The 26,162-nt window shown below is 37.1% G+C and overlaps 1 protein-coding gene across 1 annotated transcript; it reads left to right on the plus strand.

The window, feature by feature from the left end:
• Positions 1–19,458: 19,458 nt before the first annotated feature.
• Positions 19,459–19,995, plus strand: LOC118348740 (14.7 kDa ribonuclease H-like protein). The gene has a single exon (XM_035691014.1). The coding sequence runs from the start codon at positions 19,459–19,461 to the stop codon at positions 19,993–19,995; it is 537 nt and encodes a 178-aa protein (XP_035546907.1).
• Positions 19,996–26,162: the final 6,167 nt, after the last annotated feature.

Genomic DNA, 26,162 nt, shown 5'->3' on the forward strand with positions numbered 1-26,162 from the left:
TTTTGTGTTGGCTGTTGGTTCTGCCACGTTTCTTTCTTATTCCACCCCCCCAACAAAAAAAAAAGGAGAGTTGGCTTCGGTAGTTTGCTATTTCCATGTTACTCATTGTTCTGTTTTTGCCGGAATGCATTGCTTGGAATTATTGGAAAGGGTGGTTTACGTTCATTGTATGCTGGGTGGGGAGCAGTACTCTGCAGGAATGTTCCTCACTCAATAATCAAGGTCAGTCTAGTTTTTGATTGTAGACACAGGTCTACAATATTAGGATGACATTTTTTGAGAGAGAATTGTCATTTAAAATATTAGGATGACATATCCATGAGCTTATTTGATTTATTCTGCTGCTTGTCCCTTGAACTGGTCTCTCCTTCTCATGATTATTACCTTAATATGCTTAGTATAGTCTTAGTATAGTTACTATAGATCTTTGGATCTTTTGTGTAAAAAGAATATTAGGGCAATCCATAGTGTAAGGTAAAATTGTGAAGCCTGCAAAACTTGGATGTGTATAATATTTTCTCTATACTGTTTTGTGCATTTTTTTTTTTAATTTTCTGAAAAATCTTTTCCGGCGATTTTTACTCGCCGGAAATAGTTTTTAATAGCATAAATATTTTGTGGCGACATAAAATCGCCACAAATAGTTTTTTGTGGCGACAATTACACGCTGCAAAATACTCCATAGCGGCGATTATTTCAAATCGCTGGGGAAAATAATAATTTATTGCGGCGATTTATTAAGTTTTTGTGACGATAAATATCGCCGGAAATAGTAGTTCTCAGCGATTTCAAAGGTAAACCGGAGGGCTATTTCTGTCGATTTTTTTAACATTTCCGGCAGACGAAAGTCGCCGGAAATACTAGTCTTTGTGACGATTTTTTCCTATCGCTGCAATTGATCAAAAATGGCTTTAGGATAGTGGCGAACCGGCAGCGATTTATAAATCGCCGCAATTGATCAAATGCAGCGATTTCTAAAGGTATTTGTGACGATTTTGACCGCTGGAAAAGGCCAGATTTCTTGTAGTGACATCAAGGACATTATCCCAAAAAATCCAAATTTTACCCCCAGCATCAACATTAGAGATAAAAGAATCAAAATGAAGAGAATTCATCAACCGAAGAGCTTTGTTTTGATTTTGGAATGGCTCCAAAATGGCAATAATCTTAGGCTTGAACTTAAAAACCAAACTTTTTAAAAGACGACTAGAAGTGCCAATGCCGCGAACATTCCAAACAATTATGGATTCACTCATAAAGGAAAATTAGAGGAATGGGTAAGGACCCGTAGGGAACTTCGCACTTTCTCAAATTTCTTTCTCTGATATTTTTTTATTTTTATTTTGCCTTCATTATCAGAATAATAATCTTTGTCCTGAGATAATGTTTGCGGTTACATCTCAGGGTCGGGTTCAGACAACACAAAATCTTCAATCAAATTTTCCTGGCTTTTGTTCAAACTAACATCAACCAAACAGGGGTCTTCTTCAGGAATATCTTCCTTCAGAAACAGATTATTTGGTTCCTGGGAACTAAAAGAATTTAGAGTGTTACCTGCTTCCGCATTGGTCGCAAACTCACCCCTGTCCGTAAGCTCCTTGGGCACGAACTCTCCATCTGCTTTATCAACAAGATTTTCTGTTACGGTAAGCTTAATCCCCTGAATAGAGGACGTGAATTTCACCGTATCTTGCTCTTCAGCAATCTCACCCTCTTCTTTCTCATGAAGTGCCGGTTTTGATGTCTCACCATTCTGCACATTCCCATAATTATTTTCACCCGTAATTACTTCTTCTTTCTTACGGTCACGAAATTTCTCTCCATTCATATTTTTCCCTGCACGACATGTCTTGACATTGTGACCCTGCACTCTGCACTTTCCACAATACGCCGGTAATGTTTCATAAAGAATTTCCTGCTTTCGGCTCGTTGACAGTCCAGGAGTGCCTATCCAGAAATAGGGAATGGGTTCTTTGGCCACATCCATCTCCAAACAGATCCTAGCTCCGTCCATCCAAGTCGCGCAACGAGTAGGATTATCCCTACGTATAAATCGTCCAATGGGTGCAGAGAAAATACGTAAAAAGGACTCTTGATAGAAGTTTGGCGGCAACCCAGGGAGTAAGATCCACACCGGGACGTTGGATGGTTCATGCTCTTCATTAAATTCTGGAGACCAATGGAACTCACGATATGCCACGCCATTCACTTCGCAAGACTCACGGGACAGGGCTTTCACGAAGTCAGCCTCCGTGTTCATCCTAACAAAGACATTGCGGGGAAGTTTCATGGAAGAGACCACCGGAGTAGAGGACAGACCCCACCGGTTGAGAATAAAAGCACGGATGGCATCCAGGGACGGTCTTTGTCGAAGGAACTTAAGAACTATGGAGAAGCGGAATGGTTCAGCCGAACGGTTTATTTCTTCTTTCGAAAACTGGAAAAAGATTTCTCCATCCATGACTTTTGGTACACGATGAATAACATGAATCTCAGGCAGGGGCTGTGGGGTCGCAGCAGCCATTTCGGCAAAGGACTGACGAACAGAACCATGGCCATCAATGGCTGCCATGCAGCCACAACACAGCAGCGTCACAAGCCCTTCAAAACACACGAACCCTAGCAGAGCAGAAAACAGGGGTAAAAAAGTCCTTGTCGTCGTCGTATCCCTTCATTGGATGAAGTTATAAACTATACCATATATATAAATCAATAACATATACTAAATTGTTACTTATTAAATTCTGCATTATATACTAACTTATAATATAATATATATACTACATTTTATATATCTATAACTATACTACATTGTATAGTATGATAGCATAATACTTTAGATGAGAGCATAATAATATAGTATATAAACTATACCACATATATAAATCAATAATATATACTAAATTGTTACTTATTAAATTATGCATTATATACTAACTTATAATATAATATATATACTACATTTTATATATCTATAACTATACTACATTGTATACTATGATAACATAATACTTTGAATGAGAACATAATAATATAGTATATAAACTATACCATATATATAAATCAATAATATATACTAAATTGTTACTTATTAAATTCTGGACTATATACTAACTTATAATATAGTATATATACTACATTTTATATATCTATAACTATACTTCATTGTATAGTATTATAGCATAATACTTTAGATGAGAACATAATAATATAGTATATAAACTATACCATATATATAAACCAATAATATATACTAAATTGTTACTTATTAAATTCTGCATTATATACTAACTTATAATATAGTATATATATTACATTTTATATATCTATAACTATACTATATTGTATAGTATGATAGCATAATAGTTTAGATGAGAACATAATAATATAGTATTTAAACTATACCATATATATAAATCAATAATATATACTAAATTTTCTGCATTATATACTAACTTATAATATAATATATATACTACATTTTATATATCTATAACTATACTACATTGTATAGTATGATAGCATAATACTTTAGATGAGAACATAATAATATAGTATATAAACTATACCATATATATAAATCAATAATATATACTAAATTGTTACTTATTAAATTCTGCATTATATACTAACTTATAATATAATATATATATACTACATTTTATATATCTATAACTATACTACATTGTATATATATATATATAGACAATCAGGATGTGTATTTTGGACACCTATCTTGATGTCTGAAGATACGTACGGCCCACTTGATAGCCACAAACGCAACCAATGAAGGTACGCAACTACAACGTGATCACCAAGCTAGTTAGCTAGTTAGTCCTGTATTTTTTACTTTTTTAGGGCATAATTTATATTATACTTATAATTTGAATAATAATCATATTCTAACTAAATTAGTATGAATATATTATATATACTTACTCCATGTTATATATTAAATTTCATATAATCTGTATATTAAATGTTTTTAATCTTTACTTAAAATTAAGATCATAAACTTATAATTTTCTTGTTAAACATATTCAATAAAAATTCAAAAACAATAATCACAATATTTTAAATCCATATAACAGAATATTCACAATATTCTCACAACAATATTTATACACATATTAATATGAAAGGGCCATTTTTGCTAAAAGGGGCAAGAAGTTGGAAATATTGAGAAGGCTCAATATTAGTTAACTGTACGTCGCATGTTGTCGTAACAATGAAAGCATGGCCTATAAATCATGGTCAAAAGGCACGAGGTAATTGGGAAATCATGCTGATCCAGTTTCCTCGTGATAACTCCCCTTTCTAGTAAAGAAAATAGGTACGGGTTACAATGAATTTTGCTAGTAAAGTGAACTAGTTTCCAGTTAAAATGATGCCTTTATATCCATGTATGCGTTTTTTGTATGGCAGAAATCTGGCACAACTGAGGGCACAAGCTGTGAATGAACAATAAAGATTACTTGAATTCATTTCGTCAAGATGATGCTGGAGAGGCTAAGGAAGAAGAGGCTTATGTTTGTGAGAGATTCTCTTAATCGGGTCAGTGGGTTTCGATGGTCTGCCTGCTCGATTCATGGATTTCACCAAAACTCAAATACGTGCAACACAATGGCTCTTTGACACCTTTAAGGCCATTGTGAGTATATATATAGTATTATTTGGGTAAATTTACTAACATGTAGTTCTGCCTTATCAACCCTAGAATTGAGATAGGAATTATTGGATTAGCAATAGTCTAAAGAAATAATATATACCTAAAAGGCTGATCTTAAGATACAACTAAATTTTAAAGCCATAATTCTAGATTGTTAGAGTCAAGGCAATAGAGAAGCATGCTAGGCATTGGACGGATGCGGACATACTAGTGTTTGACTCCTACTTATGGTGGTGAAGGCCATGCATAAAAGTTTTGTAAGTATCTTCGATATATAAAAGTAGGCCAACATTAGCAGCTAGATAGTTAGCTCCTTAATTGATCATTTGTCACAATATCAACTTAATTAGCAATCTAATCTTACAATAATAATTTTTGGTGGCAATGATTAGGTGGGGATCATTTGAAAATCCAGATGATGCTATTATAAAGAAATAGAGATGCTTCAAGAAATCGGGCTCTAAGAACAGCAAGCAGATTGGGTGGAAGTTCGGGTATAATAGAACCAAGACCCAATTGTTTTTTGTTAGCATGTCACCAACTCATGAAATGTATAATTAATATATCTTGACTCCCTCCTAATCTTGTTCCCTTGTTCCCTGGCAGGCCTAGTCTGTGTGTGTATATGTATATATAAAAACAGTTCAGGATTTGGGTACCTCTTAGAATTTCTAGGATAATGCAAAATGATGGATTAGAAAAAATTTATATTCTCAATAAATTAATGACACACTGTCCAAAAATATATATACATTAGTGCTTGAGGCACAGTACCAATAATAGAAGAAAATGGAAGATTATATACTAAGTAATTATTATCTAACTTTCATCATATACAAATATTGCTTTTACTTATATATATATACACACACACACACACATACAGACACACCATGCAATCAATTATTGCCTTTTAGAATAAGAAATCATAATGAAATCGGGATCGATCGTGGCCCAAATAATAGTTCATGGAAATAAAACCTAACATCCAGTGCATATTCTAGTGGACAAGATTGGGGCAGTGGTGAAACCTGTTACCTAGAAATGCAATTTTAGATGAGAGATATTGGTGAAATGACACAGATCGAAAAGTGATGCGAGTCCTAGAAATTTCATGAGGTATTTGACTATCCCAATTGAAATGGTCTGACAGCTACCATTGAAATATATTAACCATGAAATTCCATACGGTCTTTAACCCAATTTGATTATCACAATCGATACTCAAAAACATGCAAAATATTAACCCTTCCACTAACTGATGGGGAAGCAGAAAAGCGACAAAGCTTATTGAAAAGAAAAAATCTGGTGGATCTCATAATCCAAAATTGTTGGCATCATTTAATTATCCCATCACTGACCAAAACAAAAACCACAAGAGTTCAAAAGAAACCATATGATAGGGGTATAAAGCCTGATAGACAGGGGTGAGATAGGCCGGTTGAAGGTCAGTGAGAGGAGAGAGAGAGAGAGGGATAGAGGAGAATCACGGGAGTGAGTCTGCATTTACCACATACCTAATTTTTGATGGTGTATGCATGATTGTGGGCCTTCCTTAAAATTTGGTGTCGATTGGAGTGAAAGAGTCGAACCAATCCACCAGATCAACACGCTTGTGATGCAAAAGCAGAGAGAGAGAGAGAGAGTGAGTGTGAGAGAGAGAGAGAGAGAGAGAGAGATGAAGTGGCTACCGCGAGGAGGTGACGGTGCGGGGTGGGAAGGGGCCTTTAGGGCAGTTTGTGAGATGTATACATAGGCTAATGGGAAATTGTAGAGTATTGGGTTAGGGGAGAAGAAACAGAGCGATAAAATTGACAAAATTACCTTTAAAGACGATAAAATTCGCTGCAAGCATATTTCCCAGTTGCATAGCTATTGTGTCGGCCCAAGATCACTGTGATATATCACCCCCAATACGGTAAAAACGTTAATAGGTCCAAACTTAATGCGACCACAGCACATTCGACGCAATTGATCACTTATCATGACATTCTTAGGATCGTCGCACTAAAATGGTCAACTGCTTGTTGTTGTGTCAAACATACATGGCGCCACAAATATATTGGACGCAAAAAGGGGTATGTGTTGTAGTGTTGCGGCGGGGCAATGGTGGGGCAGCAAAAATCTTAGACAGAGTGAGAGAAGCAGGACTGATTAGCCAAATTTGGTTTTGTGATCAAATAAAGAAATAGAGATAGAGGATGAGAGGGTCAAACCATTAGAGAGAGACTCACAAGCAAGGCAAGGCGGCGACGGTGCGGCATGGATAGGGAGACACAGACGAAGAAGTTAGACAAATAATAGAGTATCGAGTTGGGGGGAAAAGAAAAAAGAGGGAAGTATTTAATTCCTTATCTTTTGCCGCAAAAAAAAAAAAAAAGATATATATATAATATATCATTGCAAGTAAATGGATTGTGAACAACATACCTCCAACAGAAAACCTGCATACAGGAGTGCCTTCCCTTTCTCTGGGAGAAAGAGTGAGGTTACAGTGCCTTTGATGTTTCAACAAAGGTTTAAGTCTCACTTCGGTGAGTTGGGTTTGATTGTGGATAGTATTGTTGAGTAGATAGAAGCGATGGAGGCGGAGGACCTGGCATCACGTTGGGAAAGATTACACCTTTCTAAAGAAGAAAGTGCATGCTTCCACGTCCAGCAGAAGAGTTTCAACGGTGACAAAAAAAAGGGAAAGTATTGTATTGTTGGGAAGGCTATGACGGATAAGGGAGTGAACAGTGAAGGATTCAGAATCACAATGTCTCAAATATGGAGGTTGGATGGGTGGGTGACCTTTAAGGAACTTGGTGATCAGTGCTTCTTGATCGAGTTTCAGAAAATAGAAGACAAAGAAAAGGTGCTGAGTGGACGTCCATGGTTTTTTGACAGACACATCCTCACCATGATGGAGGTGGATGAGAAGGAATCCATAGATGGGTTGAAGTTTTGTTTTGAGCCATTTTGGATACAACTACACAATCTTCCACTATCAGTCATGACAGAAGGTTTCGGTGAGCAGTTTGCAGAGGCTATAGGCCCGGTCATTAGAGTAGAAGCAGAAGCAGATGGACATGCATGGGGAAGATGCCTTAGAGTAAGGGTGGCTGTGGACCTCAACAAACCTTTACTACAAGGAAATGGTTAAGGCTAGATGACAAACAACACTAGATCTCATTCAAATATGAGAGGCTGCAAAACTTTTGTTTTCAGTGTGGAATTCTTAATCACAAAGGCAAAGGCTACTCAACAGCTCGTTATGCTCCGCAAGGAGATACATTGCCCCCATCTCAGTATGGTCCATGGCTTCGAGGACAGCCCAGGAACACAAACATCTTCGATAGCCATAGATACGGTGGATCAAAGGGAGGAAACAACCAACAGACGGGCCAGAAAGGGGGAGAGGGTACTATGGTCCAAGATATGTTGGTGCACCGTACATCAGAAGTCCATTCAAAAGTGGTGGTAGAGGAAATGGAGAAGGTGTCAGCAGAAAAGAAGGGAGGAGGGTCTCAGGCAGGCACCAATCTGTCACCTACAGAAGTAAAGCAGGAGAAGGAGCTGCTAAGGATTCATGCATCGGGAATATGGCTAGAAGCCAGGGTGTAAGTCAATCCGCTGACTAGAAAAAGGCTATATTTGGACAGGAGGATGCTAGGTGCTTAGAACCTGGTGGCCCTCAGGAGATCCAGGGTCTCCACGTGGGGGAGGATTTTGCAGCTAACCTAATGTCAGGGACATATAGCCCTCATGACCCTACGAGGGGTATAGGGCTTGAAAGGGGTAAGAAGGGAAGTTCCAATAATGGCAGCATGGTTGCACCCACTATTGGTGTATGTTTTTCTATTCAACATGATGATAGAAGGATGGCCCTGGATAAACTACCTGGTGAAGATATTATCATGCCAATGGCAAAGGTTGAGGGTCTGAGGACTTTGAGGAAATGGAAAAGGAAGGTCCGGGAGTGTGAGACTAATACAAAAGGCAAAAGTAAGTCAAAACTAGTTGACAGCTCAAAATACAATGCAAGGAATATGTATGCGAGCGGGTGTAAAAGGAGCTCAACTTTACAGGAGGCTAGTTCAAAAAAGACAAAGAGAAGCCACAATACCACAGATATTCCCATGGTTAAGGCAGAGGCTGGCTTCCAGCCCTGCCATGACCAATGAGCATTCTAGTGTGGAACTGCTGAGGGCTTGGGAACCCTCGGACAGTTAAGGTCCTTAGGAATCTAACTAAGGAAAAGTATCCCAATTTAGTTTTCCTAGTGGAAACTAAATGCAGAAGAAATAAAATGGAGGCAGTTAGGAGGTTTTTGCAAATGGATGGGTGCTTTACAGTGGAATGTATGGGACTTAGTGGGGGTATTGCCCTCCTCTGGAAAGATGATTGGTGTGTTAACATCATTAATTTTACTAAATGGCACGTTAGTGCTCTGATCCAAGAGAAAGAAAATGGACCAACATGGCAATTCACGGGCTTCTATGGACATCCTGACATAGGGAAGAGAGGCAGTAGTTGGCAGTTACTTAAGATGCTAAAACCCACCACTTCCATAGCATGGTTATGTGCTGGGGATTTTAATGAGATTCTTCATCAGAGTGATAAGATTGGTGGAGCCAGTAGACCATATAAACAGATTGAGGACTTTAGACAAGCTGTGGAATACTGTGGTCTCAATGATATACATTCATATGGGCAAAGGTTTACTTGGTCAAATAACAGAAGTGGTAATGACTTTATAAAAGAAAAAATTGACAGAGCTTTTGGAAATAAAGAATGAAGTGAGTTATATTGCCATGGTGTCTGTAATGTTCTTCCTGCCATTAGATCTGATCACTCCCCCTTGTCAATTAGTTTACACAACACCACTAATGGGAGGAAGAAAAGAAGATGGTGCTTTAGATATGAGATGGCCTGGGAAATAAAGGAAGAATGTCTGAAGGTGGAGAGTGAGGCTTGGCAAAATGCTGGTATAACAAACTGTCAGGCTAAATCCTTAAGGACACAACTTGAACTACGCCAAAAGGGTCTCATGACAAGAAGGTGGTATCTGCCACTACAACTAATGATATAAAGTGGAAGCAAAGGGCAAAGCAACACTGGCTGAAGCATGGGGACAGAAACACTCAGTATTTTCACATGCAAGCAAGCCAAAGAAAGAAGATCAATGCAGTCAAAAGCATAGAGGATTCTCAAGGCAGGGTTGTCACTGACCAGTCAGAAAATGGTGAGGTATTCACATGTTTTTTCTCTTCTCTATTCACTACATCCCAACCTTTATCTATTGACCAATGTCTGCAAGCAATGGACACCAAATTAGACATGGATATGAAGGCTTGGCTTTTAAATCCTTTCACTAGGGAAGAAATCACTGCAGCTGTTTTTAAAATGAATCCCTTGGGGTCGCCAGGCCCTGATGGTTTTCCTGCCCAATTCTATCAAAAAAGCTGGGAGGTAGTGGGGGGTCAAGTTTGTAACTTTGCTCTTGATTTCCTCAATCATGGTGGCTCTCTCAGTGAGGTTAATGACACGTTTATTACTCTTATACCCAAAGTTCAAAGCCCCAAAAGAGTAGTGGATTACAGACCCATAAGTCTATGTAATGTATTATACAAGGTTGTGTAAAAAACTATGGCAAATAGACTGAAACACATACTGCCTCAAATCATTACCCCCAATCAGAGTGCCTTTGTGCCTGGAAGGCTCATATCTGATAACACCTTGGTAGCCTATGAGGTCCTCCACTCTATGAACTCTAGAATGAAAGGGAAGAAAGGATTCATGGCTCTAAAATTGGACATGAGTAAAGCCTATGACAGGGTAGAGTAGAAATTTATTGAAGCCATCATGATCAAAATGGACTTCCCTGGACATTGGATCCATATTACAAAAGCTTGCCTCACTTCTGTTTCTTATTCAATACTTGTTAATGGAGAACCTTAGAAAAAGTTTGTACCTTCGAGAGGCCTAAGACAAGGAGACCCCTTGTCACCCTACTTATTTATTCTATGTGCTGAAGCCCTCTCTTCTCTCCTCAAACATGCTGAGGCATGTGGCAGTTTAACTCCTGTGGCTATTGGCAGAGGTCCAGTTAAAGTAAACCACCTCTTCTTTGCTGATGATAGCCTCTTGTTCTGCCAAGCCAAGTATGAGGAAATTAAGTGTGTCCTTAATATCCTTGAGCTATATGAGAAAGGATCAGGACAGGTTCTAAACAAGGACAAGTCTGCAATTTATTTTAGCAAGAACACTGCACTAATGACCCAATAGCAGATCATGCATCTAGCAGGTGTCCAATCCACATCCAATTTTGTCCAATCCACACCCGTCTGATTCGTCTTCATCTTCTGACTCTTCTTCTTCTTCTTCCTCCTCACTTACTTGAATTGAATGATCATTTAATACAGACGGGTCGAGAAGGACGGGTGGGACATCATCTCTACACAAGGGGAGCAACTCGAGTGCACTGAGGTCAACAAACAAGTTAATACCCTCTCTATCTTCATCTCCACTATTCTCGTAATCTGCACTCGTTCCTGCTTCATATATATTTCGATGAACAAATTTCTGTACGACTCGCCAAGTTATCTCTCCACTATCTTCATCAGCACTTTTCATTGGATCAATCAAGTAATAGACTTGGGTAGCTTGACAAGCCAATACGAATGGATCATCTTCGTAAATCAATAATATATATTAAATTGTTACTTATTAAATTCTGCATTATATACTAACTTATAATATAGTATATATACTACATTTTATATATCTATAACTATACTACATTGTATAGTATGATAGCATAATACTTTGAATGGGAACATAATAATATAGTATATAAACTATACCATATATATAAATCAATAATATATACTAAATTATTACTTATTAAATTCTGCATTATATACTAACTTATAATATAGTATATATACTACATTTTATATATCTATAACTATATTACATTGTATAGTATGATAGAATAATACTTTAGATGAGAACATAATAATATAGTATATAAACTATACCATATATATAAATCAATAATATATACTATATTGTTACTTATTAAATTATGCATTATAAACTAACTTATAATATAGTATATATATTACATTTTATATATCTATAACTATACTACATTGTATAGTATGATAGGATAATACTTTAGATGAGAACATAATAATATAGTATATAAACTATACCATATATATAAATCAATAATATATACTAAATTATTACTTATTAAATTCTCCATTATATACTAACTTATAATATAGTATATATACTACATTTTATATATCTATAACTATATTACATTGTATAGTATGATAGGATAATACTTTAGATGAGAACATAATAATATAGTATATAAACTATACCATATATATAAATCAATAATATATACTATATTGTTACTTATTAAATTATGCATTATAAACTAACTTATAATATAGTATATATATTACATTTTATATATCTATAACTATACTACATTGTATAGTATGATAGGATAATACTTTAGATGAGAACATAATAATATAGTATATAAACTATACCATATATATAAATCAATAATATATACTAAATTGTTACTTATTAAATTATGCATTATATACTAACTTATAATATAGTATATATACTACATTTTATATATCTATAACTATACTACATTGTATAGTATGACAGCATAATACTTTAGATGAGAACATAATAATATAGTATATAAACTATACCATATATATAAATCAATAATATATACTAAATTGTTACTTATTAAATTATGCATTATATACTAACTTATAATATAGTATATATACTACATTTTATATATCTATAACTATACTACATTGTATAGTATGATAGCATAATACTTTAGACGAGAACATAATAATATAGTATATAAACTATACCATATATATAAATCAATAATATATACTAAATTGTTTTTTTTTATAGAAGAGCCGGAAACCACCTGTCCATTAGTGGCCCCGTCCCAATTTTATTAATCAACCTCACTTATGGCGGAGGAAAACCGTGGTAACAAAACTGACACTCATGATACAGACCATCCCTTGTATCTAAAGCAAAACCCAAAACCAAAATACAAAACCAACTAAAACTACAGAACCTTACCAGCAAAACGAAAACTGGAAAAGAGAAAACAAACTGCTTATACCAGCAAAACAAGACCGAACCCCGAACCACGTCAAACGCAAGACAACGCCGCACGAAACGAAAACCAGCAACAACCACACGACTCACCTATTTCTTCCGCCTAACAGAAGGAAGCCCCCATTTATCCACTCTAATCAAACCCCGAAACAGAGGAGAAACCTCACCCAAACTCTGCCATACCGCATCACCATCAATTGCCCCCCTTTTAGCTAACCAATCCGCAGCCCCATTTCCTTCCCTATGAATGTGCATAAACCGTATATCCATATTAATGATCAGAAGTTGCAATTCCTCCCAATAATCCTCCAAATACGAGCTACCACAGCGTTTGTTATCTAACCAAGCCAGAACCACTTTAGAATCCATTTCAACATCTACAGCTATCAAATTCAAATTCTTACAATGTTTGACACCCTCCACAAGAGCTCTCAACTCTGCATAATTACTGGTACCGTAACCAATATTCTTTGAAAATGCTAACAGCATATTTCCATGCATATCCCGGATCACACCTCCAGCCCCTGCCACACCTGGATTCCCAAGACTACTTCCATCCGTGTTGATCTTCACACGACCTGGTTCCGGCTTAGACCAAGCTATATAATCAGTCTTTTGTTGTTTGATTGGAACTTGCTGTAAATTAAAACAATTAAGAATGTAAAGGTCAATCTGATTAAATTTCCTTGGCTTTGAAAACCCTTGACAAATAACGCCCACCCACTGTTTGATAGATTGCCACACAATATGACCAGATTCAATTTTCCCTTCCATACGGGCTTTACATCTCCTATTGCAAAGCCTCCACGAAATCACAGTAGGTAATACACCCAAAATGACACCAGATTGAGATGCATTAGAAGCTCTCCTAAACCAACTAAGACATGTTTCATACCAATTCCTTCCAATAGGTAGCCCAAGCATTACTCCCATTTTTTTCCAGACTTCGGCAGCCTTTTCACCAGCAAATAAAACATGATTTAAGTCTTCATAATGTCCTTGAATACAACAGTTGCATCTCGAGACTAAAGGAATACCAATTCTCCGAATTTTATCATCCACTGCTAAAGCTCCATGCCAAGCCTTCCACATAAATACCGAAAATTTTTTTGGAAGAATACTATTCCAAATCCACTTTTTCCCCTCAAAATTTTGACCTCTAACACGAACACAATCCCAAGCTGATTTTGTTGAAAACTTTCCACTTTCACTAGTAGTCCAGATTAACAAATCACTGCCTTCTTTACAATTTGCAAAAACCTCTAGTACCCTCTCAGCAACTTCAGACCCGACAAGTCTCTCTAACCGAGCCATATCCCATCCTCTATCCAATATACAATCTTTTATCTTCACAAGAGGTTGCTCACTTACCAAAACATTATCAGCAAGAGGCCCCTGATCCAACCATTTATCATACCAAAAAAATACATTACCTTCTCGAATTTTCCATTTAGAATTACTCAAAACTGTAGGAATATTTCTAACAATCATCCGCCAAAAACTTGTCCCCTTTTTAGAGTCCAACAACAGCAAAGGTTTATTCCCCACATATTTTGAACGAAAAAAATTTGTCCAAAGAGAATCTTCATGCATCAATTTCCAGGTAAGCTTTAAATGAAGAGCCTTTTGCATATCATCAAACGATCTAATACCCAAACCTCCTTCTTCTATTGGCATACAAATATTTCTCCAAGCAACCCATTTTTTCCTACCCTTTCCATCCCTTTCTCCCCAAAAGAAATCACTCATTAACTGATTTAATGATGAAATAATTACCTTTGGAACTTGTAAAACTGCTAGTTGATGTAACGCCATACTCGCCAAAACATGCCTCAATAAAATCACTCGACCCCCTGCTGAAAGTAATTTCATTTTCCAACCACTAATTTTCCTTTTAACCTTGTTCTCTAACTCCTCCAAATCACCAATTTTCATTCTACCCGACACAATAGGCACTCCCAAATATTTGAAAGGAAACTTACCTTCCGAAAATCCTGTCAATCGTTTAAGATTCCTTCTTCTAGCCATCGAAAGTTTTTTGGAGAAATACATAGCAGTTTTCTCTTTATTAATCAATTGACCAGACCACTTCTCATATGTATTCAAAATATTTAGTAGACATCGGATTGATCGACAACCACCGTTGGTGAATATGACCACATCATCCGCATACATTAGACGAGACACTAAAATCGTACCTCTAGGTTGAGAAAAATGTCCAAAACTTTTTTCTTCCACCTTTTGTTTTATAAGACGAGACAGAACCTCCTGTAAAATAATAAACAAATAAGGCGACAAAGGATCACCTTGCCTCAATCCTCTACCACCTTTAAAAAAACCTTTTGTTGTACCATTCATTAATATCGAGTACCACGGCGTAGTAATACACTCCTTAATAAGACCACAAACAGCAGGAGAAAACCCAAAAGATTGAAGTACCTTCAATAGAAAATCCCACTCAACACGATCATAAGCCTTGGCCATATCAAGCTTTAATACCACGTTACCCCCATGAATTTTTTTATTAATAGAATGGACCATTTCTTGTGTTAGACTAATGTTCTCAAAAATACTTCTTCCAGGAATAAACGCACCTTGTTCAACAGAAATAATTTTAGGAAGCAAAACCGCCAAACGGTTTACAAGCACCTTAGAGCAAATTTTATAAAACACCGAACAAAGACTTATTGGTCTAAATTTATCAAACCCATTAGGCTTATCCATCTTAGGAATTAAGACCACATAAGACGACGTATAAAATCTCGACCATTTACCACCTCTAAAAAACTCTTCCACCACTGCCATAATATCCATTTTAATAATATCCCAGACACTTTTAAAAAAACCCGAACCAAAACCATCCGGCCCTGGCGCACTATTAGAAGGAATGGAATCCAAAGCATTTTTCACTTCATTAATCGAAGGAATAGCCCCAATAATCTCATTATCCTCCAAAGAAATAACATCCAAAATAATATGAGATAAATCCGGTAAACTATCATGACTTTCAGTTTGTAAAAATTGTGAAAAATAATTGACAGCACTTAAATGAATCTCCTCAGGAGATCCCAAATAAGTACCATCATATAATCTCATGTCCGAGACTCTTTGTTTCCGTTTAAAAGACAAAATCGCATGAAAGAAAGATGAATTTTGGTCCCCTTCCTACCGCCATTTCATTTTAGCCAATTGAGCCAATCTAATTTCTTCCCATCTACGCCAACTAGCTAACTCCATATTTTTACTCACAAGATCCTGCTCAATCGCCGGATTCCAATGCTGTTGTAGTTCAGATTCTAATTCCTCAATTTTATTTTCTAACCCCTGAATATGATCTTCAGTTCTACCAAAAATACACTTATTCCATTCCCGTAAAGAACCTCTTAATTTTTTAAGCTTAAAAGCCAGCTTCAGAAGACCAAAACCACCCACCTCCTCTGACCAAATTCTACCCACAAACTGATGAAAATCTGGATGCTCTATCCACATCTGCTGAAACCGAAAAGGAGAATATCCATACTTAAAAAGATCAGACTGAAATTGAATAAACATAGGCGAATGATCAGAAGTTGATCTTGATAAATAACAATTATTCATATTTGGAAATCTAGTCAAGCAACTGGCATTAACTAAACCTCTATCCAATTTTGCCCAACTACGTGCTAACCCTCTTTGGCCATTACACCAAGAAAATCTTCTTCCCGACGACTTCATGTCCATTAAACCACAATTATCAATCCAATTATTAAAATCCTCCATAGCCATTCTCGGACGTGGTCTACCACCTCTACGCTCCGAGTCTTCCCTTATAATATTAAAATCCCCTACAACAATACAAGGTTCATTACCAATTAGGTGTTCATTGAGAGACTCCCACAATTCTCTCCTCTCACCCAAATTACATTTAGCATAAATAAAACAACAAATGACAGCGTTATTTCCCACTCCAACACGAATTAAAATATATTGTTCTTTGCAAATAATCGGCTGAACTGAAAGATCATCATGCCAAAACACCCAAATCTTACCAGCCTCCCCATCATTTATAATAAACTTATCCATATGAAGAAACCGAGCAACCTCCTGCACCTTATCCAAGGAAGCAAAAGGTTCCATTAACGCAACAATTTTCGGCTTTAATTTCCTAACCAAACTTTTTAAACGACCTCTAGACGTTCCAAATCCTCTAATATTCCATGATAAAATTGGACCAATCATAAAGAAAATTTATTTGGCCGAGAACTTACCCGATTTGAACTTCGAACTTTTTGAAATATTTTCCTCGTTCCTTTTCGCTTAATATTCGCGCCCTCATTATCCGAAGCATAGTCTTTTTGTTTCGAGAAATGTTCCACGTTTAACTCCGTATCTGGTTCAGAAACTGTATCCTCCATACATTCATTATTCTCCTCAGGTATTTTTCCTAGTTCCGAATCAGAAACAATCGGCTCTAATTCCTTTTCAAAGATCAAATTACTATCCAAATTTTCTGTATTAACAACCCCAGCAAACCTCTCTTCCATCGACCCCTCCCCTGCCAGATTAACCAATTCATTCATTTTTAATCCCTCTGTTTCTTCATCTTCTATCTCCTCTACATGATAATCCTTACCAGTTAATTCATTTTCTTCAATCAACCTAACATCCATTTCTTGACCCTCCAACTTTTCCTGAGGTTCCCCCTCCTTTTCACCCATAACTTGAGCACCATAATCCCGAGTTTGATCCTGCGACAATACTATTTTTTCCGTATCTCCTTGAGCCATTCCTGCATCCATCATCATCACTCCCTTGCCTTTATCCAACTCAACATTAGTTTCCTCTGGTATCTCTGTTTTTTTTTCTTCAGAATCTTTTACATTCTTTCTTATCCAAATCTTTTCTCCATCTCTCCGATTATGCAATTTACAGGTACGATCATTGTGCCCCTGAATTTTACAATGAGTACAAAACGCTGGAAGCGTCTCATAAATGGTTTCTTGCTTGCGTCCCGATCCAGGCATCTCAATCCAAAAATAAGAAATTGGCTCTTTTGATGCATCCATCTCCAAACATAAACGAGCTCCGTCCATGCGAGTTGCACATTTGGTTGTATTATCTCTTCTAATAAATTTACCAATCGGAGCAGTAAAAATCTTTAGAAAAGATTCATGATAGAAATTTGGAGGAAGCCCCGGCAACACTATCCAAACTGGGACCAAAGACGGCTCCTCATCTTCATTAAACTCTGGAGTCCAGTGAAAAACGCGATACTGAATCCCATTTACTTCACAAGATTCACGAGAAATTGCTTTGACGAAATCTTGCTCATTTGTCATACGAATGAAAACATTTATTGATCTCCGCAAAGCTGTAACCATCGGCATGCAAGATAATCCCCAGCGGAGATGTATAAACGACCGAATCACATCCAACGAAGGTCTCTGTCTTATAAACTTCAGCACAATAGAGAACCTAAAAGGTTCCGCAGATCGAGCGACTTCCTCCTTGGTGAACTGAAAACACATTTCTCCATCCACGTACTTTGGCCCACGATGAGGCACCAATAATTCTAGAAGTGGTTGCGGAACCACAGATACCAGATCAGCAAAGGAACGTCGACTAGAATCCTTGGCCGCCATGGCCCCCTTCGGGAGGCCCGAAGCTCTCTCGGCAACTTCTCAAATTCTTGGAGCGTTCTTCTATTTCTCGAGTAAACCCACGCAATTCAGAAATATTAGTTGGTGTAGGCCATGCTACCATGGCAGCAATTTTCTGATTATCGACCTTCACTCCTTGAGGCGTAACAATGTGTCCCAAATACTCTAGCTCCTGTTGGCCGAATACACATTTGCTGGCCTTAGCAAAAAATTGTTGTTGCTTCAAAATCTCCAAGGATTGTTTTACATGCGTTATACTAAATTGTTACTTATTAAATTATGCATTATATACTAACTTATAATATAGTATATATACTACATTTTATATATCTATAACTATACTACATTGTATAGTATGATAGCATAATACTTTAGATGAGAACATAATAATATAGTTTATAAACTATACCATATATATAAATCAATAATATATACTAAATTGTTACTTATTAAATTATGCATTATATACTAACTTATAATATAGTATATATACTACATTTTATATATCTATAATTATACTACATTGTATAGTATGATAGCATAATACTTTAGATGAGAACATAATAATAGAGTATATAAACTATACCATATATATAAATCAATAATATATACTAAATTGTTACTTATTAAATTATGCATTATAAACTAACTTATAATATAGTATATATACTACATTTTATATATCTATAACTATACTACATTGTATAGTATGATAGCATAATACTTTAGATGAGAACATAATAATATAGTATATAAACTATACCATATATATAAATCAATAATATATACTAAATTGTTACTTATTAAATTCTGCATTATATACTAACTTATAATATAGTATATATACTACATTTTATATATATATAACTATACTACATTGTATATATATATATATAGACAATTAGAATGTGTATTTTGGACACCTATCTTGATGTCTGAAGATACGTACGGCCCACTTGATAGCCACAAACGCAACAAATGAAGGTACGCAACTACAACAAAACTATCACTTGGAATCGTCCTTCGGCGGGATGGGTCAAGCTTAACACAGATGGCAGCAGCTTGGGTAACCCTGGTGCCTCAGGGATAGGTGGGATCATTAGAAATAATCATGGAAATCTTATTCATGCTTTTTCTTCATTCATTGGCATAGGGTCTAATAATCGGGCAGAACTTCTAGCTCTTCTTCATGGGATCCAGGTTTGTAAATCTTTATCTCTTAATTATGTGCATATTGAGCTTGATTCTATGAATGTTATTTCATGGTGGAAGAGCAAGAGATGTGGGGTGTGGTATCTGGAGGATTTCTGGGAGGAGCTAATTGACATTATGGACTCCATGACCTACTCGATAAACCACGTTTTTAGAGAGGGAAATAAAGTCGCTGATTGGTTAGCCAAACAGGGAGCTTCTGGAAACGACCTAGCTGTCTCGCTATTAACGGAGTCTCCCCGTGAATTGCGGGGTCTTATCCGTATGGATTACTCTGGTTTACCGTCTTTACGTTTTAGGTAGATTCGAGTTTTCGTTGTTTGTCGTTTATTTTGTTGTTTTTGTTGGTTTTTTTCGGCTTGGTTTTTTCCTGCATGCTGGGTTTTGTTGTTTTGTACCCCAGATGCTTGTCTTTGTAACCACGGTTTTCCACCGCCACAAGTGAGGGATATTAATAAAATTGGGGAGGGGTCACTAGTGTACAGGTGACCCTAACTTTTCTAAAAAAAAAAAAAAACTACAACGTGATCACTAAGCTGGCTAGCTAGTCGGTCCTGTATTTTTTATTTTTTTAGGACATAATTTATATTATACTTATAATTTGAATAATAAATATATTCTAACTAAATTAGTATGAATATATTATATATACTTACTCCATGTTATATATTAAATTTCATATTATATGTATATTAAATGTTTTTAATCTTTACTTAAAATTAAGATCATAAACTTATAATTTTGTTGTTAAACATATTCAATAAAAATTCAAAAACAATAATCACAATATTTTAAATCCATATCACAGAATATTCACAATATTCTCGCAACAATATTTATACACATATTAATATGAAAGGGCCATTTTTGCTAAAAGGGGCAAGAAGTTGGAAATATTGAGAAGGCTCAATATTAGTTAACTGTACGTCACATGTCGTCATAACAATGAAAGCATGGCCTATAAATCATGGTCGAAAGGCACGAGGTAATTGGGAAATCATGCTGATCCAGTTTCCTCGTGATAACTCCCCTTTCTAGTAAAGAAAATAGGTACGGGTTACAATGAATTTTGCTAGTAAAGTGAACTAGTTTCCAGTTAAAATGATGCCTTTATATGCATGTATGCGTTTTTTGTGTGGCAGAAATCTGGCACAACTGAGGGCACAAGCTGTGAATGAACAATAAAGAAATACAGTGACTACTTGAATTCATTTCGTCAAGATGATGCTGGAGAGGTTAAGGAAGAAGAGGCTTATGTTTGTGGGAGATTCTCTTAATCGGGTCAGTGGGTTTCGATGGTCTGCCTGCTCGATTCATGGATTTCACCAAAACTCAAATACGTGCAACACAATGGCTCTTTGACACCTTTAAGGCCATTGTGAGTATATATATAATATTATTTTGGTAAATTTACTAACATGTAGTTCTGCCTTATCAACCCTAGAATTGAGATAGGAATTATTGGATTAGCAATAGTCTAAAGAAATAATATATACCTAAAAGGCTGATCTTAAGATACAACTAAATTTTAAAGCCATAATTCTAGATTGTTAGAGTCAAGGCAATAGAGAAGCATGCTAGGCATTGGATGGATGCAGACATACTAGTGTTTGACTCCTACTTATGGTGGAGAAGGCCATGCATGAAAGTTTTGTAAGTATCTTTGATATATAAAAGTAGGCCAACATTAGCAGCTAGATAGTTAGCTCCTTAATTGATCATTTGTCACAATATCAACTTAATTAGCAATCTAATCTTACAATAATAATTTTTGGTGGCAATGATTAGGTGGGGATCATTTGAAAATCCAGATGATGCTATTATAAAGAAAGAGAGATGCTTCACGAAATCGAGCTCTAAGAACAGTAAGCAGATTGGGTGGAAGTTCGGGTATAATAGAACCAAGACCCAATTGTTTTTTGTTAGCATGTCACCAACTCATGAAATGTATAATTAATATATCTTGACTCCCTCCTAATCTTGTTCCCTTGTTCCCTGGTACGCCCAGTCTGTGTGTGTATATGTATATACAAAAACAGTTCGGGATTTGGGTACCTCTTAGAATTTCTAGGATAATGCAAAATGATGGATTAGAAAAAATTTATATTCTCAATAAATTAATGACACACTGTCCAAAAATTTATATACATTAGTGCTTGAGGCACAGTACCAATAATAGAAGAAAATGGAAGATTATATGCTAAGTAATCATTATCTAACTTTCATCATATACAGATATTGCTTTTACTTTTACACACACACACACACACACACACAGAGACACAGACACACCATGAAATCAATTATTGCTTTTTAGAATAAGAAATCATAATGAAATCGGGATCGATCGTGGCCCAAATAATAGTTCATGGAAATAAAACCTAACATCCAGTGCATATTCTAGTGGACAAGATTGGGGCAGTGGTGAAACCTGTTACCTAGAAATGCAATTTTAGATGAGAGATATTGGTGAAATGACACAGATCGAAAAGTGATGCGAGTCCTAGAAATTTCATGAGGTATTTGACTATCCCAATTGAAATGGTCTGACAGCTACCATTGAAATATATTAACCATGAAATTCCATACGGTCTTTAACCCAATTTGATTATCACAATCGATACTCAAAAACATGCAAAATATTAATCCTTCCACTAACTGACGGAGAAGCACAAAAACAACAAAGCTTATTGAAAAGAAAAAATCTGGTGGATCTCATAATCCAAAATTGTTGGCATCATTTAATTATCCCATCACTGACCAAAACAAAAACCACAAGAGTTCAAAAGAAACCGTATGATACGGGTATAAAGCCTGATAGACAGGGGTGAGATAGGCCGGTTGAAGGTCAGTGAGAAGAGAGAGAGAGAGAGGGATAGAGGAGAATCACGGGAGTGGGTCTGCCGTTACCACATACCTAATTTTTGATGGTGTATGCATGATTGTGGGCCTTCCTTAAAATTTGGTGTCGATTGGAGTGAAAGAGTCGAACCAATCCACCAGATCAACACGCTTGTGATGCAAAAGCAAAGAGAGAGTGGGTGAGTGAGAGAGAGAGAGAGAGATGAAGTGGCTACCGCGAGGAGGTGACGGTGGGGGGTGGGAAGGGGCCTTTAGGGTAGTTTGCGAGATGTATACATAGGCTAATGGGAAATTGTAGAGTATTGGGTTAGAGGAGAAGAAACAGAGCGATAAAATTGACAAAATTACCTTTAAAGACGATAAAATTCACTGCAAGCATATTTCCCAGTTGCATAGCTATTATGTCGGCACAAGATCACCGTGATATATCACCCCCAATACGGTAAAAACGTTAATAGGTCCAAACTTAAGTCTCACTTCGGTGAGTTGGGTTTGATTGTGGATAGTATCGTTGAGTAGATAGAAGCGATGGAGGCGGAGGACCTGGCATCACGTTGGGAAAGATTACACCTTTCTAAAGAAGAAAGTGCATGCTTCCACGTCCAGCAGAAGAGTTTCAACAGCGACAAAAAAAAAGGAAAGTATTGTATTGTTGGGATGGCTATGACGGAGAAGGGAGTGAACAGTAAAGGATTCAGAATCACAATGTCTCAAATATGGAGGTTGGATAGGTGGGTGACCTTTATGGAACTTGGTGATTAGTGCTTCTTGATCGAGTTTCGGAAAATAGAAGACAAAGAAAAGGTGCTGAGTGGACGTCCATGGTTTTTTGACAGACACCTCCTCACCATGATGGAGGTGGATGAGAAGGAATCCATAGATGGGTTGAAGTTCTGTTTTGAGCCATTTTGGATACAACTACACAATCTTCCACTATCAGTCATGAAAGAAGGTTTCGGTGAGCAGTTTGCAGAGGCTATAGGCCCGGTCATTAGAGTAGAAGCAGAAGCAGATGGACGTGCATAGGGAAGATGCCTTAGAGGAAGGGTGGCTATGGACCTCAACAAACCTTTACTACAAGGGAAATGGTTAAGGCTGGATGACAAACAACACTAGATCTCATTCAAATATGAGAGGTTGCAAAACTTTTGTTTTCAGTGTGGATTCTTAATCACAAAGGCAAAGGCTGCTCAACAGCTCGTAATGCTCAGCAAGGAGATACATTGCCCCCATCTCAGTATGGTCCATGGCTTCGAGGACAGCCCAGGAACACAAACATCTTCGATAACTGTAGATACGGTGGACTAAAGGGAGGAAACAACCAACAGAGGGTCCAGAAAGGGGGAAAGGGTACTATGGTCCAAGATATGTTGGTGCACCGTACATCAGAAGTCCATTCAAAAGAGGTGGTAGAGGAAATGGAGAAGGTGTCAGCAGAAAAGAAGGGAGGAAGGTCTCAGGCAGGCACCAATCTGTCAACTACAGAAGAAAAGGAGGAGAAGGAGCTGCTAAGGATTCATGCATCAGGAATATGGCAAGAAGCCAGGGTGTAAGTCAATCCTCTGACTAGAAAAAGGCTATATTTGGACAGGAGGATGCTAGGTGCTTAGAACCTTGTGGCCCTCAGGAGATCCAGGGTCTCCACGTGGGGGAGGATTTTGCAGCTAACCTAATGTCGGGGACATATAGCCCTCATGACCCTACGAGGGGTATAGGGCTTGAAAGGGGTACGAAGGAAAGTTCCAATAATGGCAGCATGGTTGCACCCACTATTGGTGTATGTTTTTCTATTCAACATGATGATAGAAGGATGGCCCTGGATAAACTACCTGGTGAAGATATTATCATGCCAATGGCAAAGGTTGAGGGTCTGAGGACTTTGAGGAAATGGAAAAGGAAGGCCTGGGAGTGTGAGACTAATACAAAAGGCAAAAGTAAGTCAAAACTAGTTGACAGCTCAAAATACAATGCAAGGAATATGTATGTGAGGGGGTGTAAAAGGAGCTCAACTTTACAGGAGGCTGGTTCAAAAAAGACACAGAGAAGCCACAATACCACAGATATTCCCATGGTTAAGGCAGAGGATGACTTCCAGCCCTGCCATGACCAATGAGCATTCTAGTGTGGAACTGCCGAGGGCTTGGGAACCCTCGGACAGTTAAGGTCCTTAGGAATCTAACTAAGGAAAAGTACCCCAATTTAGTTTTCCTAGTGGAAACTAAATGCAGAAGAAATAAAATGGAGGCAGTTAGGAGGTTTTTGCAAATGGATGGGTGCTTTACAGTGGAATGTATGGGACTTAGTGGGGTTATTGCCCTCCTCTGGAAAGATGATTGGTGTGTTAACATCATTAATTATACTAAATGGCACGTTAGTGCTCTGATCCAGGAGAAAGAAAATGGACCAACATGGCAATTCACGGGCTTCTATGGACATCCTGACACAGGGAAGAGAGGCAGTTGTTGGCAATTACTTAAGATGCTAAAACCCACCACTTCCATAGCATGGTTATGTGCTGGGGATTTTAATGAGATTCTTCATCAGAGTGATAAGATTTGTGGAGCCAGCAGACCATATAAACAGATTGAGGAATTTAGACAAGCTGTGGAATACTGTGGTCTCAATGATATACATTCATATGGGCAAAGGTTTACTTGGTCAAATAACAGAAGTGGTAATGACTTTATAAAAGAAAAAATTGACAGAGCTTTTGGAAATAAAGAATGAAGTGAGTTATATTGCCATGGTGTCTGTAATGTTCTTCCTGCCATTAGATTTGATCACTCCCCCTTGTCAATTAGTTTACACAACACCACTAATGGGAGGAAGAAAAGAAGATGGTGCTTTAGATATGAGATGGCCTGGGAAATAAAGGAAGAATGTCTGAAGGTGGTGAGTGAGGCTTGGCAAAATGCTCGTATAACAAACTGTCAGGCTAAATCCTTAAGGACACAGCTTGAACTACGCCAAAAGGGTCTCATGACATGGAGGTGGTATCTGCCATTACAGCTAATGATATAAAGTGGAAGCAAAGGGCAAAGCAACACTGGCTGAAGCATGGGGCTGAAGCATGGGGACAGAAACACTCAGTATTTTCACATGCAAGCAAGCCAGAGAAAGAAGATCAATGCAGTCAAAAGCATAGAGGATTCTCAAGGCAGGGTTGTCACTGACCAGTCAGAAAATGGTGAGGTATTCACATGTTTTTTCTATTCTCTATTCACTACATCCCAACCTTTATCTATTGACCAATGTCTGCAAGCAATGGACACCAAATTAGACATGGATATGAAGGCTTGGCTTTTAAATCCTTTCACTAGGGAAGAAATCACTGCAGCTGTTTTTAAAATGAATCCCTTGGGGTCGCCAGGCCCTGATGGTTTTCCTGCCCAATTCTATCAAAAAAGCTGGGAGGTAGTGGGGGATCAAGTTTGTAACTTTGCTCTTGATTTCCTCAATCATGGTGGCTCTCTCAGTGAGGTTAATGACACGTTTATTACTCTTATACCCAAAGTTCAAAGCCCCAAAAGAGTAGTGGATTACAGACCCATAAGTCTATGTAATGTATTATACAAGGTTGTGTCAAAAACTATGGCAAATAGACTGAA

Source organism: Juglans regia, chromosome 1 (assembly GCF_001411555.2).
Source record: "Juglans regia cultivar Chandler chromosome 1, Walnut 2.0, whole genome shotgun sequence".
Taxonomy (NCBI): domain Eukaryota; kingdom Viridiplantae; phylum Streptophyta; class Magnoliopsida; order Fagales; family Juglandaceae; genus Juglans; species Juglans regia.

What these genes read in the sequence shown, in the direction of transcription:
- LOC118348740 (XM_035691014.1), top strand. Translation starts at nt 19,459, where the DNA reads ATGAAGGTACGCAACTACAACAAAACTATCACTTGGAATCGTCCTTCG.